Here is a 12,713-nt window from a genome sequence, read left to right as displayed (position 1 = left end):
CAATATACATTTATACACGTTTTACTTCACAACCTAAAAGTAGACAATAATTTAGCTACTATAGTGGTCTTGTGTGTCTTAGACCTTGTTATAACATAAATAATTGGATTGCATTATATTCTGTAATTTACAAGACAAATAGTATTGGTCAATATACAATTGTTTTGGGTAAAAACCTCATGGATAAATAATATATATATATATATATATATATATTTGTCATACCCCATGATCACTTGATCTGAAGATCACGTGAAAAGTTATTTCAAAAATAACCAATGACAAAAATATATTTCATGGATGCTGTTGCTTGTGAAATTCTATTCCATTTATTTAATCTACATTGACATTACTTGTGCTACTGTCTATTGACTACTGGAACAACAAATGAATAAACTAGAACAACAAGAATGAATAATACCCAAATATCCCTCAAGTATGGGAGGGGGGTCTGTTCAACAGTCATCCATTAAACCTGCAAAATTATTTCGCCCAATGTATTAGCCCAGAACACAATGAAAGGTGATGGTCTCCATGCTCTTAAACAGACTTTTTTGACATTTTAAGGAGATTTTAATATTTTAATGCTATTAATATTCTTCATTCTTGCCTTGTTTAAACTTGTAGGAATGTTATGGGTGGGGTATCCCTATAGCAGAAGTGCCAATGACCAGAACCCCACACACAACCCAATTCCGCACAGAATGTCGTCGTCTCGAAATGAAAGCTCTGAATTGATGAACCCAAGTCGCCCATTCTCAGCGTAATTGTGCGCTGGAAGAAGAATGTATTTCTGGGTGGTTCCCATGGTTCCCCAAGGGAGGGTGGGGGGACGGGAAGGGTAATGGCGCCGGCACAGGCAATAGAAATTCCTTCATGAATGCCCAATTCCCAGATCTGCACAATATCACATAGGCATAATAAAGTGGCCCGGCCCAGTGAGTGATGCCGCGGGTGGGACCTGGGGACGGGTTCGGGAAACCTGGCACTCACATGGGCACTCTCGAGAACGGAGGGTGGGGGAAACGGGAAAGCGCCCGGTGGTGGCGGGAACGCTCATTAACGTCGCGAATTTTGAGTGGAACGGGAGCTAGGGAACAAGGAATTTCCAAGCGGAATCGGCTCAGATGAGTAGAATGACCATAAATAACCGTCGGATGCCGTTGGGTGGGTGGGTTGGGGGCATTTCGGAGCGGGCGATCTCGAAGAGCAGGCCGGTCTCGGCCAGAACTGCCACCTGCTCGGGGTGTGTTCCCCCTTCGGAACGGTCGTTGAGACCGCCGTTGGCGGGCTTCGTTGCCTCTCAGAACACCGAGCGCGGGCAATGGCGTTTGTCGGAGCATCGCGTTGCTTTGTTGCTGTTGTTGCTCCTCCTCGTTGCATCCTGCTCCTCTTCCTCTCCTGTATCTCCTCCAAGGGTCCTTCTCGACGGTGTGGAAGCTCTATTGTTTACTACCCCTCCTCCCCCCTTGCTCCGTGGTTTTGTTAGGCTTGCCTGGTGTCTATCCCACTGTTGTATCATATTATATTATCATCTTCTACATTAGTGTAATCCAGTTTTCCTTTACAGTACTAACTTATTTAGTTGTGCCGCTCGGAGGCGTGGGAACCAGAAATCACGCCAATTATTTTGTGAATAGAGGATTTGTTGAACAGGACGCAGAGTCGGAGCGAGGAAGCTCCATTGCAGAGTGAGAAGCTCCTTTCCGTCGATATGCTTTGTATGTATGTCGCGGCGGGTGTAGCTTCTTTGCAAGACTTGGGGGGAGAGTTGGTTGGTGTATGCTAGTTGTTGTTGCGGAGGAGGAAGAAGGGAGGAGGGGAAGGAAAACGCATTTTGGCGTGCATTGGATGTGTGAGGGACAGAGGTGTTTGTTGGGAGAGGAGTACGACGAGACAGGATTTTGACTGAGAGGCTCTGACACACACTGGAGGTGAGGGGAAGGGCAAGGGTGAGGAGGGGGGGAATTAGGGTAGGGGCAGGGCGGCCTTACGTAGGTGTGGAGCTTGAGCATGGCAGACGCAGGTGGGTGAGAAGGGGCTGATAGAAGTGAAAGTGTAGGGCTGGGCAAAAGCGAGGTCGAAGGGAGGAAGGCACATTTTTTTATGGTGGCTGATCCTAGGACGGGCTTGAATGGGGAAGTGAGGGTAATGCGTAGCTCGGTGGGGGAGTGGAGCGGGGAGGTCGGCGGGAGGAACTTCAGAGCAGGTGGTGGCGTCGGTGCGAGACGGGGTGTGGATGGTGCGCTGTTGTGGTCTTTGTGAGTCGTGCGTACGTGCTTAAGTGCGTAAGCTAGTGCGAGCGGTGGATGTTTAGGAGTTGAGGTGCTTTATGGGCTTCTAAGAGGACCGGTCTGGGTAGGTTGGTTGTGAGTAGAAGCAGTCGATAGTGTTGGAGTGGAAATGGCTGTGAGGCGCGCGTATTCAGAGTCTGCGAAGGACGTGTAGTGGTTGCGGAGGCCGGAAGAGGTCCGGCGGTCCTTGCATCAGCGGGGCCCTGACAACGAAGGGACAGGGATGGGCTGTGCGAAGTCCAAACCTAGGGTACCTCAAGAGGAATCAGAAAGCCCCAAGGAGAAGCAGAGCAGCCACAGTGGCAGCACTCGGACGTCAGTGCGACGGCCAAGCGCGAGCGCGAAGGTCGAGACTACGGACCTGGGACCTGTGATCGACAAGGAGAAAGATCGGCCCAAGGTTCGGGCAAGGCATAATGGGACGCAGTTGACCCAGCTGAAATCGGAGGATGCAGCCGAGGGTAGAAGACGAGGGGACAGAACACATGGGGAATCTCACCCTCGTTCGGGTATGGTTCCAAAGAACTTGGAAGGGGAGCAGATAGCAGCGGGATGGCCAAGCTGGCTCTCTCAGGTGGCGGGAGAGGCCATCAAGGGGTGGATACCTCGGCATGCTGCATCATTCGAGAAGCTAGACAAAGTGAGTGGTCTTCGATTGCTTGGGGTCATTCTGGTATGTCGCATTGCACTGCATTGGGGTCAGTGAGTCTTGCTTTTATGATGGTGGTGTTCGGATGCGGTGAATGTGCGTTAGAGCACGCATGCAGCGGAAGCACAACGGTTCCCAGGATCTTGTGTTGAGTGAATGCGGGCACTAGGCGTTAGCAATGGAGTTTTTGTGTGTTGGTTCAGATTGGACAGGGAACCTACAGCAATGTGTACAAAGCTCGGGATCTAGAGACAGGGAAGATTGTGGCTCTCAAAAAGGTGCGCTTCGACAACCTGGAACCAGAGAGTGTACGTTTCATGGCACGAGAGATTCAGGTTCTGAGACGCCTGGATCACCCAAACGTGGTGAAGCTGGAGGGCTTGGTGACTTCTCGAATGTCTTGCAGCCTCTATTTGGTATTCGAGTATATGGAACACGATCTAGCTGGGCTGGCCGCATGTCCGGGTATAATGTTCACAGAAGCCCAGGTTCGAACACACTCCTCACACTATCATAGCAATTCCCCTTTCCCCATGGAAAATTAATCTGTAGAACTATTTTGTTTAATGGTAGCTCGTCCAAGATTGGACACGCATGGGGAGACGTCCTCAGAGAGTGGTTCTGCGGAGCACATGCTCGTGTACCCTAAATGCCCCACGGTTAGCAATGTGCTGTTTCGTATTGATGAGTTGTTCTCAGGTAGGTAGATTGCCCACCTTAGTCATGTTGCAGCGAATCCGCCTCGTCATGAATATGTTTGAGCTTCTGTAATCGGGAAGCAGAGCAGACGCTGCATGTCGAGCAGGAGCGTGTGTTTCGGGATGTTATTGCGTAGGTTCAGCGTTGCTTGTTTTTCTGAGTGCTTTAGGAGCCGGTGCTGTTCCAGCTACCACCGTACGTCGTGAACGAATTTCTCATACTCAGTTACCTGTATCTCATTAACTCGATTTTGCGAAGTCCCAGCGGACCGGGGGGAAATTTATTGCATTTTTCATTTTAAGATAGCGATGAAACGCTGTGAGGGAGGACGGTACCGCGGCTGCAGTTAATAGACGAAGAGTTTTTAGCGGGGCGGTGGGGATTGATTGTAGCATGATGGCCTCGGTTTGTTGAAAGGAGAGGTGGTTGTGGCGAGGTGACAGTAGGATGATGAGCACTGTGTGCGGTTGGGAAATGTGCAGGTTAAGTGTTACTTGCAGCAGTTGCTCCGAGGATTAGAGCACTGTCATCGGCAGGGTGTGCTGCACCGGGACATCAAAGGGTCCAATCTATTGTTGGACAACGGCGGTGTGCTGAAAATTGCAGATTTTGGGCTGGCAACTTTCTTCAATCCAGACCAGAAGCAGCCTTTAACAAGTCGCGTGGTGACTTTATGGTACCGCCCCCCTGAGCTGCTGCTGGGAGCGACGGAGTATGGTGTGTCCGTGGATCTTTGGAGTACGGGGTGTATATTGGCGGAGCTGCTAGCGGGCAAACCTATAATGCCCGGACGAACGGAGGTATGCAAACTGTTTTACTTTGTATTGATTGGTAGTATGACGTAATTACGGTGTGAATTGCTGTCATAATTATCCGAGTCGTGGTGCCGGTCCCGGTTCCTGCGTGCATTGTGAGAGCAGATTGGGTAGTGACTAGTCCTACGGAGTGTGGTGTAATTTTACCTCCGGCGTTTGGTAACAGATTGTAGGGTTTGTAGGGCCCAAGTTGTGGGGTTGAGGCCGTAATTGGAGGGGTTTGGCACATTCTTGTGATGTAGGTGGAACAATTGCACAAGATCTTTAAGTTGTGCGGTTCCCCATCCGAGGAGTATTGGAAGAAGTCGAAATTGCCGCATGCGACGATATTCAAGCCTCAACAACCATACAAGCGGTGTCTTAATGAGGTGTTCAAAGAGTTTCCAGCATCTTCCCTTGCTTTGCTGGATACTCTTTTGGCCATCGAACCTGCGGATCGTGGAAGCGCTACTCAAGCTTTAGCCAGCGAGGTGAGCAAGTGCTGTGATTTTGAAATTGCGGTGCATGCATTGTAGGGGAAGTTGGTGTGGTTGATGCCAGGAAGCAGTGGAGGCATGTGTTAGAGGGCATGAAGCATTTTTGCTAATTATGGTTTGCGTAAGCTTACTCACGAACTGTGCGCTTGCTATTGGTGTGCAGTTCTTCACGACGAAGCCTCTTGCTTGTGACCCTTCAAGCTTGCCGCAATACCCTCCGAGCAAGGAGTTCGATGCCAAGATTCGGGACGATGAGGCTCGCAGGTAACATCTAGGGTCAACTTAAGAACTTGTTTTGGAACGTGTTACAATGAACGATGTCTATAAATGGGATGTAGGGTTTTGGTGATGTTGGTGAGGGTGCTGTGAATTTCACTTGCCAATACTTCCATTTCTGCAATGATTGTACATGGAGAACGGGTATTAGGAGCCAGAAGTTTGTGCACCCGTTGCCATGAGTGGAGGAGAGTCCACCAAACTGTGGGTAATGGTTGTTGGTGTGAGACATTGCGTTAATTGTGTGTAATATAGAGTTACGCGAAGGAATTGTGTGTTCTGAACCAGCGCGATCAAGCGTGGCTTATTGCAGGCAAAGAGCACAGGGATCTAGAGCAAGGAACTCGGAGATGAAGCGTTCAGGCACTCGGGAGCGTGTAATTCGACCGGGCGGTGCCCCGGAGGCGAATGCGGAGCTTGCCGCTTCTTTAGCATATGTATGTGTATTTTCTGATGACGTATACGTTGTGAAACCGTTGCAATTTTAGACGTACTGTTGTGAGAACGATTTAGAAAAATGGGAATATAGCTGACATGTTTGGGTGGTCCGGTGCAGAGACGTAGTCGGCCAGGTCAAAATAAAAGCAAGAGTGAGAAATTCGGTCCCCTTCACGAAGACAAAGCCGTTGCTTATCCCATGTACCACGCCCAATCACGAGCAACCCAAACATTCACGGGAGTGCAAGGTACATCGCCAGTGACGCTTGGCCGACAGTACGGTATCCCTTCCGCAGCAACACGCTCGGGACCGCAGGCTCCTCTGAGTGGCAGCGTAGGAGGTGGGTCGTGGAACAAGAAGCACAGAGACGACGACGGTCGGAGCGGATCTCGTTCAATGTCTCGACCAAGCAAGTCGATTACAGTGTCAGACCTACACCAAGGAAACTACTCCCATGGGGCGGACAAGTGGAGCCTATCGAGTGCAGCCGGCAGCAGAAACGGGCCTAGTGGCAATCACTACAGGGATCGAGGTGCAGGAAGGACCCGCGATGGCGATGCTGGACACATGGAAGGGGCCGAAGGGTTGAGCAGGCGGGGCGACAGATTCGAAGCGGCTCACAAGAACGATTTGTCCAAGCGAGAAGGCAGTTACAAGCACGATCAGCCTTACACGGTCGCAATCGATGGGCCACACAGACGGGACGTAGCCTCAGTTGACCCTCATTCAAGGGACTCGATGTCCAAGGTTCCAATTGCGGTAATTCCTTGACAACAATTACCAATGTATGAGAACTGCTTGTGCAGAGTGGTTCTCAAGTTGCTGTTGCAGCTTCCTGTGAGATTGGATGAATGGTTGGGTTGGGGTCAAGGGTGACGAGCTCGACGGGTTTAGAGGGTAGAGTGGGCAATTTGGATTGGACCAGGCTGAAGGGAGTGGAGTTCAGGGAGGGATTATTTAGATCGTGGCAGCTCCGGAGGTGCGAGTCCTTCTTGACGATGGTATTGTAACTCCGAGAGCTCTGACGAGATGTGAAAACTGATGAAGTCGGTAGTAGTTTGTATCTGTAGAAAGAGTTTTTTCCTTTTTCTTCTTTTTTTGAGGGAAACTCGAGAGAGAAGTTGGCTAGTGGCTGAAGTGCTAACTTCTGTGGTGCGCATGAAGAGGTCAGAGCACACATAGTTCATTGCTTTGGACGAGGGGTAAGGACGCACTCGTTATTGTGGCGATGCCAGGGATGAGCGTGGTAGTAACGTTGTGCATACCTGGTCGTGCCGTGCCCAGAGTTACTGAGTCATTTGATAGTGGCAGTGCGTGTCTTGATCCTGTGAATTTTAGGTAGAAGCTTGATCGACGACCCACCCAAGAGGTGGTGCAATAGTCTTCTCTGAGACGGGTGTGTAAGATATGAAGTTGAAGGTAGGGTTATGAGTATGTCGTGCAAGAGTTCTGAGCTGGCTGCGTGCAGGGATACCAGAATAAGCAAGAGCGGATGTATCATTCTGGACCTCTCCTTCATCCAGGTTACTCAGGAGCGTCGGCCGTAGATTTCGATTTGGAAGAGCATGGTCGACGGGTAAAACTATTAGGGAAGCGAGCGACTGATAAGGAGAATGGCGTGCGAGGAGAGTATCGGGGCAAAAAGGAAGCGGAGACGGGGGAGATTGTGGAAACTGAGAGCGGTTTCGGTCTGAGCTCGGAGAAGTGAAAAACGAAGAGCTTGAGCTTGCGACTTCACCTGTAGTGGCCAGTTGGGGGCAGCGAAGGGTAGCATTTAGGGACTTTGAACGGCGGTGGACCATTTTTTTGGGCTAGGGTTGAGGCGATGTGCATCCGTGTTTGCGGTTGCGAACGAAAAACATCTCAGTTCTAGGAGATGATTCTTAGTTGTGCACGGGTTTGCCCGTCTGCTGACACTTGCGCCCCTTTCCTTGGGGGACCTACTCCAACTCCATCTCTAATTGGCGTTCGAGCATTTGAACCAAAGTGAGTTTGACGTTGGGATCCGTTAGAAACTACAAGTTTTTGGTTCTATAGGTTGATTGACGCCGGTCGGGCAAAAGGAATGTCACAGTCGCGTCCACTCCGACTGGCGGTTGTACTGTAGGGATCCATCTTGTCAGAGCGGCCTCCGCATGTTTGGCCCTCTAAATGGAGGTATTTTCTCGCAATATTCTACACGACTAATTGATGTTTTGGTAACAATCCCACGCATATGAATGGAGAAGGTTGTGGTAGAAAATGCACAGATGCAGACTATGAATGGTGATGGCGGCAATTACTCGAATTGGGAAAAGCTTGACCATTTGTTTTGGTGTACTGGTGGGCTTTGCTTAGAAACAGTCTTGGTTAGTGTTAGAATTGTTGCTACCGATTGAGCTTTGGTGTTTTAAGCAACCCTGTTTTTAAACCGTAAGCTCTCACTCAACCAGATGAAAGACCAAGGTGCATAGCTTAGATCATGCACTTAACATGCATAAGGTTTTTCACACAACTCCCATCACAATCTTTAATCCGTTTTCATTCCATGTGTGGGCCTGAAAGCATGTCTGAAGATTCAAAACCCTAGCAATAAATTTTTTGTTACATAGTACCACCTGCGGAAAGTGATGTTGGCTAGAATTGAGGCTACAATTTTAAAGAGAAATCTCGTAAGGAAATCGGAATTGCATGTCCAACGCAACTGTTTCATAGTGTAACCAATTGTGCCCAATCGTATTTTTTCACCCTCTCCAGTCTGTTACCAGAATTTTATCCAATTTTTTTTGTCTGTTTTACATTTTATTACCGAAATATGTGATATATCTTCTAAGTGTGTCGATCCACTGAATCTTTCAGGTAATGATGGATGTGAGACGTTATCAGATGAGTTGTTTTTTTTTGAGGATTTAATATCATGGTAAGAATACAACAATTTCGAGGTTATGTAGATTTGGATACAAGCATAAATTGTTTTGTATGTTGCACTGCAAAAATTTGTAGTGATTAAAGGATCTTAATTTATAATTTACTGTCATTATTTGATAGATGTCTACTGTAATTAAATAAGAATATTCTATTGGCAACATCAAAACGTGCATTCATGAGTCAAATCTATTCATTGATCCTTGTTGGGTCTTTAATGTTTACAATAATTATCTAGTAACAAAACCATTCCAATCCCTGACGCATGAAATTTTAAGAAATTGAGTAAAAACCCGTTGATCTGAAATGCATGTACCTCTTCAGATCACGTGAGCATACAGATAAATTTTTATGGCACTGAACTTCTCATCACCACAAGACATATTTTAATGTACTCTCAATAAATATATAAAGAAATACAAAAAAAAGAAAACAAGCTCCTATACTATTCTAACCTTCACAAGTATAATAGTAAAATATGGGGTGTTGCAAATACTACCACAGTTTTGCTATTGCCACCACAATTTTTGTTTTTGTCACCACAATTACTTTTAATTAACATTATAATTTTTTTAAAAAATAAGAATATTTAAAAATTTCATCAATTTTTGTAGTTGTATATATTTTTAAAAATAACTAACTAAAATTGTAGAATGAGTAGTGAATTGTGATGGCAATAAATAAAAACTATGTTGACAAGTGGATGGCAGATTGCATGGCACAAGCTATACCCAAATTCTAATATCAAAACTACTATTACATTACATATTAATCAATCAATCAATGATAATCCACTTTACATACCTGATCTAAAACTGTGTTAATAATCAACCTGAACATGAAGAAAGAATAGGGGCCTAGACTTCTCTATCTAGACACCCCTCAGAGAGAGCAAAGATGAAGGTGGAGCTGGATGGGTGAGTGTTGAGGGGTGTGGTGATAGGGTGTACACTTGGTCATAGGACATGTGGTAATAGAGTATGTACTCGATTATAGGATATGTGGTGATAGAGTATGTATTTCGGTCATAGGACATGTGGTGATGGGGTGTTCACTTGGTCATATGGCAAGTGGTGAAAGCTGTTAGGATTTGTGTAGCTGCCCCCCAAGCCACAGATGCTGCAGATGTACAATAATGAATAATAATTATAATGGCCCCCCTTAACCCACACACTTCTTCAACTTTCACTTTTCCCTTTGCTTTTTCAGTGTAAAAAACTCTTCCATCTCTCCCTCTCACTTTTTCTTATTTCTTATGCATCATGCTTGATTAATTAATTTACATGTTGGCTATGCAGTAGGACATTCTGATTCACAATGCCATCCCCTTCTCCTCTCTCCTTCTTTTAAACAACCCAGTACTGTGTTACTTATTTTCACCAAATCATCATGTTGCATGAAAAAGAATATATTCCCTTTTCTAAATACTTTAATGTCACCTACACAAAATGAGAATGAAATAGGTGAAATGTTTTTGGGATTTTTATTTTTATTTTGATAAAAGCATTATTGTTGAGCTTTCTACCAGCTAAGGTCTAGGATTCTGTTAGTTTCAACAATTTTCTCCATGGGTTGTGGTAGTAGTGGCATCATGTGCTTCAAAGATATTTCTTTTATATATATATATATATATATATATGGTTTCTTCCACTTTGAAAAATTAGTACAATTAATATTTAATTTCAATTTAAATTATTTATCAATATTATTCTGTTGTATTCCAAATCTTATGCATATAACCAAAAAGTATTTTATTATAGATATTTTTTGATTTGGTTGTTTAAATATCATTCACTTGAATATACTGTAAAAATAAAAGATAATAGTGTGTTCATTTTAATATCTACTTAAAATATTTTGTTAGAGGCATGTTGTAACTAAGATTTGCAAAGATATAAGCACTTTACAAATGAGTACTAGAAATGTTTTTAAGTGGTTAGAGAATGTTGATAATTTTTTTAAAATACCATAAAAAAGAAAAAGATGAATTTGCTGTTAGCTTTTTTTTAATTGAAGAAATTTTTTTAATTTTTTAATTGTATTATTTTAAAAGCAAATAATGTTTTTGAATTTCTCTATTTAGTGTTGAGGTTGGATTTCAAAACACAGTATCATATCAAACAAATCATTTCCTCATTTATTGCCTCATACGTACATACATACATAAAAATTAATGAAAATGGTATTTTTACATTCACACTTGAGCAATCATGATGGCATGAATATCACTTCAATGCCTCCAAATAATGAAGCGGTATAACTGTTCAAACTAATTTTGCCAAATAGAATGAAAGTGCCTTAAAAAACAATGTTATAATCAATTGAAAATGGGATATAAACACTGTTGGAAGTAGAAAACGAGTTACATTATTGAGGTTTACAAGATCTTGGTATTTAAAACACCCTAACCCTACAGACATTTGACATGTATGGAAGCAATGCTTTGTACTTCTTGCTAGCACTAATTTAATAAAATGGTTTCTGTCAATACAAAAAATATATAAAATATAAATATTATTATTATTATAGAAATTTGGGACCAACTTCGATTATTTAATTTAAAAATAATAAGAGAAAATTACAACATTATTTTAATTCAAAAAACCATTTCTTCCTAGAAAATGCTAAATAAAACATCTTGACTGATTGTGAAAGTTTAAAGTTTAAATCTATCATGAAAAGTTATCATGAAATTCACAAAAATCAGCCTTTTCAAGTACATCTTACCCATGCAAACAGATATGAACGATCTAAAGTACTTTGTTCTGCCTTCAGATTCTTCTGGTATAGCAAGTTTTGGAGACCTATGGCACACCAAACCTGGTAAAGGGGACAAGAAGAAGAAGAAGAAGCAGAGGAAGTAGAAGAAGGAGAAGAAGAAAGAGAACTTTGTTTTATTACTCAGAATAGGACAACCTAACTGTACTTCAGCCTGAATTGAACACTAAAAAGATTAAACCCTTATATTTTTTACTTGGAGAATGAAAAAGCATGGGATACAACAATTTCTGGGTTTGTTTGGAAAGAGGGATTCTTTTGGTGAGAACCCAGAAAAGCCATAATTAATCACAATCATATTACTATTAAAACCCACAGGAAATTTGTATCAGTATTGGTATTAGGGTTTAGGGTTTAAGAGCATGGGACTTTGGCCTTAGACAAGTTTGAAGACAGGGTTTAATCTTTTTAGTGTTCAATTTGGTTTGAAGCAAAGCTTGGCTTCAAACACTTCATGGCTCCTGGAAACATTTTGGTACAGAGGGGAGAAGAGATTAAAATATGAGAGGTTGAGGGTCTAATTCTGCAGACACTGGCTATCATGAGCCCAACGAGTAGTAAGTTAGCCCATCATTTACCCCCCCTCCATCACACTGACATTTGAAAGGCAAGCACTGGTTGTATGTACAAAGACCATTATATTATTTTTATTATTTTATTTATTTTTAATATCATCTTCAAAACAGGTGGAGAATGGGGGCATCAGTGCCATTAAGGTCTTTCATCATACTCTGGACCCCACCTTACTGTGCCATCCACACAACTCCAATGGCAACCTGAGCAGACAGAAAAAAATGGGTTGTAAGTATGACTTTTTAATGTGATCAGTCCACTCATCATATATCTGAGATGGAGAGTAAATGACAGCAGTTCTATGAAAAAAAGGAAAGCGACTGAAACAATAGGTGCATTATCACATACTACTTGTGCAAGCAAATGTAGGTTTTTTTTAATAATAATAATATTATTTTTTCTATATGTTTTGGGTCACTAACTGATTCTGTCTTTGTAGATGAGTAGGTTACCTGATGAGCTAATGCAGGGTAGTAGTGGTATTATCACATGTAGTCCTAGAAATGTTGGAAAGGTGGGCTGAAGCCAAACCCTGGAAATCAACTGTGGGTGCACCAGGAGCAAATGATGAGAGTCCTGTATGCAACAAGATATAGTACTGCCCTGTTAAGGACTGTATTGTTAGCTCCCTTCAGTACAAGAAACCCCTTTGGATATATGACAGCTGGTTGGTTCTACTTTATTGGATAAACAACAATAAAGTATCTTCTAAGCACAACCCAGGTGCTCCAGTAATTTCAAGCACAAAGTAAAATGGGTGAGACCCATTAATGTAAAGTAGATTAAATCCGAGAGATGTGTGAGGGATTA

General features: G+C 43.6%; 1 protein-coding gene and 2 long non-coding RNA genes across 4 annotated transcripts; 2 read left to right on the top strand and 1 right to left on the bottom strand.

Moving 5' to 3' along the window:
- Nucleotides 1-1,393: 1,393 nt before the first annotated feature.
- On the top strand, nucleotides 1,394-7,853 carry LOC112286659 (putative serine/threonine-protein kinase At1g54610). Of its 2 annotated transcripts, none has more exons than XM_024528759.3 (8): nucleotides 1,394-2,934; nucleotides 3,147-3,431; nucleotides 4,125-4,442; nucleotides 4,700-4,927; nucleotides 5,097-5,197; nucleotides 5,523-5,646; nucleotides 5,766-6,407; nucleotides 7,126-7,853. In XM_024528759.3, the coding sequence occupies exons 1-8, from the start codon at nucleotides 2,518-2,520 to the stop codon at nucleotides 7,354-7,356; spliced, it is 2,346 nt and encodes a 781-aa protein (XP_024384527.1). In that variant the 5' UTR covers nucleotides 1,394-2,517; the 3' UTR covers nucleotides 7,357-7,853. The 2 variants fall into 2 exon arrangements, with proteins under 2 accessions (XP_024384527.1, XP_024384526.1); XM_024528758.3 differs by having other exon boundaries at nucleotides 7,117-7,853.
- A 2,764-nt stretch (nucleotides 7,854-10,617) lies between these two features.
- On the top strand, nucleotides 10,618-12,487 carry LOC149988382 (uncharacterized). Its single transcript, XR_016504796.1, has 4 exons — nucleotides 10,618-10,942; nucleotides 11,328-11,591; nucleotides 12,017-12,131; nucleotides 12,351-12,487. It is a non-coding gene; the product is annotated as an uncharacterized LOC149988382 (long non-coding RNA).
- LOC149988381 (uncharacterized) lies at nucleotides 11,811-12,490 on the bottom strand. The gene is made up of 2 exons (XR_016504797.1): nucleotides 12,356-12,490; nucleotides 11,811-12,106 (listed from the first exon to the last, which is right to left on the bottom strand). It is a non-coding gene; the product is annotated as an uncharacterized LOC149988381 (long non-coding RNA).
- Between the last annotated feature and the right edge of the window lie 223 nt (nucleotides 12,491-12,713).

This window comes from Physcomitrium patens, chromosome 9, assembly GCF_059467195.1.
Source record: "Physcomitrium patens ecotype Gransden chromosome 9, ASM5946719v1, whole genome shotgun sequence".
NCBI classification, from domain to species: Eukaryota; Viridiplantae; Streptophyta; class Bryopsida; order Funariales; family Funariaceae; genus Physcomitrium; species Physcomitrium patens.
This window is presented reverse-complemented; position numbering and strand designations above follow the sequence as displayed.

Coding starts and splice junctions, on each gene's coding strand:
- LOC112286659 (XM_024528758.3), top strand. CDS start 2,518: ATGGGCTGTGCGAAGTCCAAACCTAGGGTACCTCAAGAGGAATCAGAA. Junction 3,432..4,124: donor TAATGTTCACAGAAGCCCAG/GTTCGAACACAC, acceptor GGAAATGTGCAG/GTTAAGTGTTACTTGCAGCA. Junction 6,408..7,116: donor TGTCCAAGGTTCCAATTGCG/GTAATTCCTTGA, acceptor GGCTGCGTGCAG/GGATACCAGAATAAGCAAGA.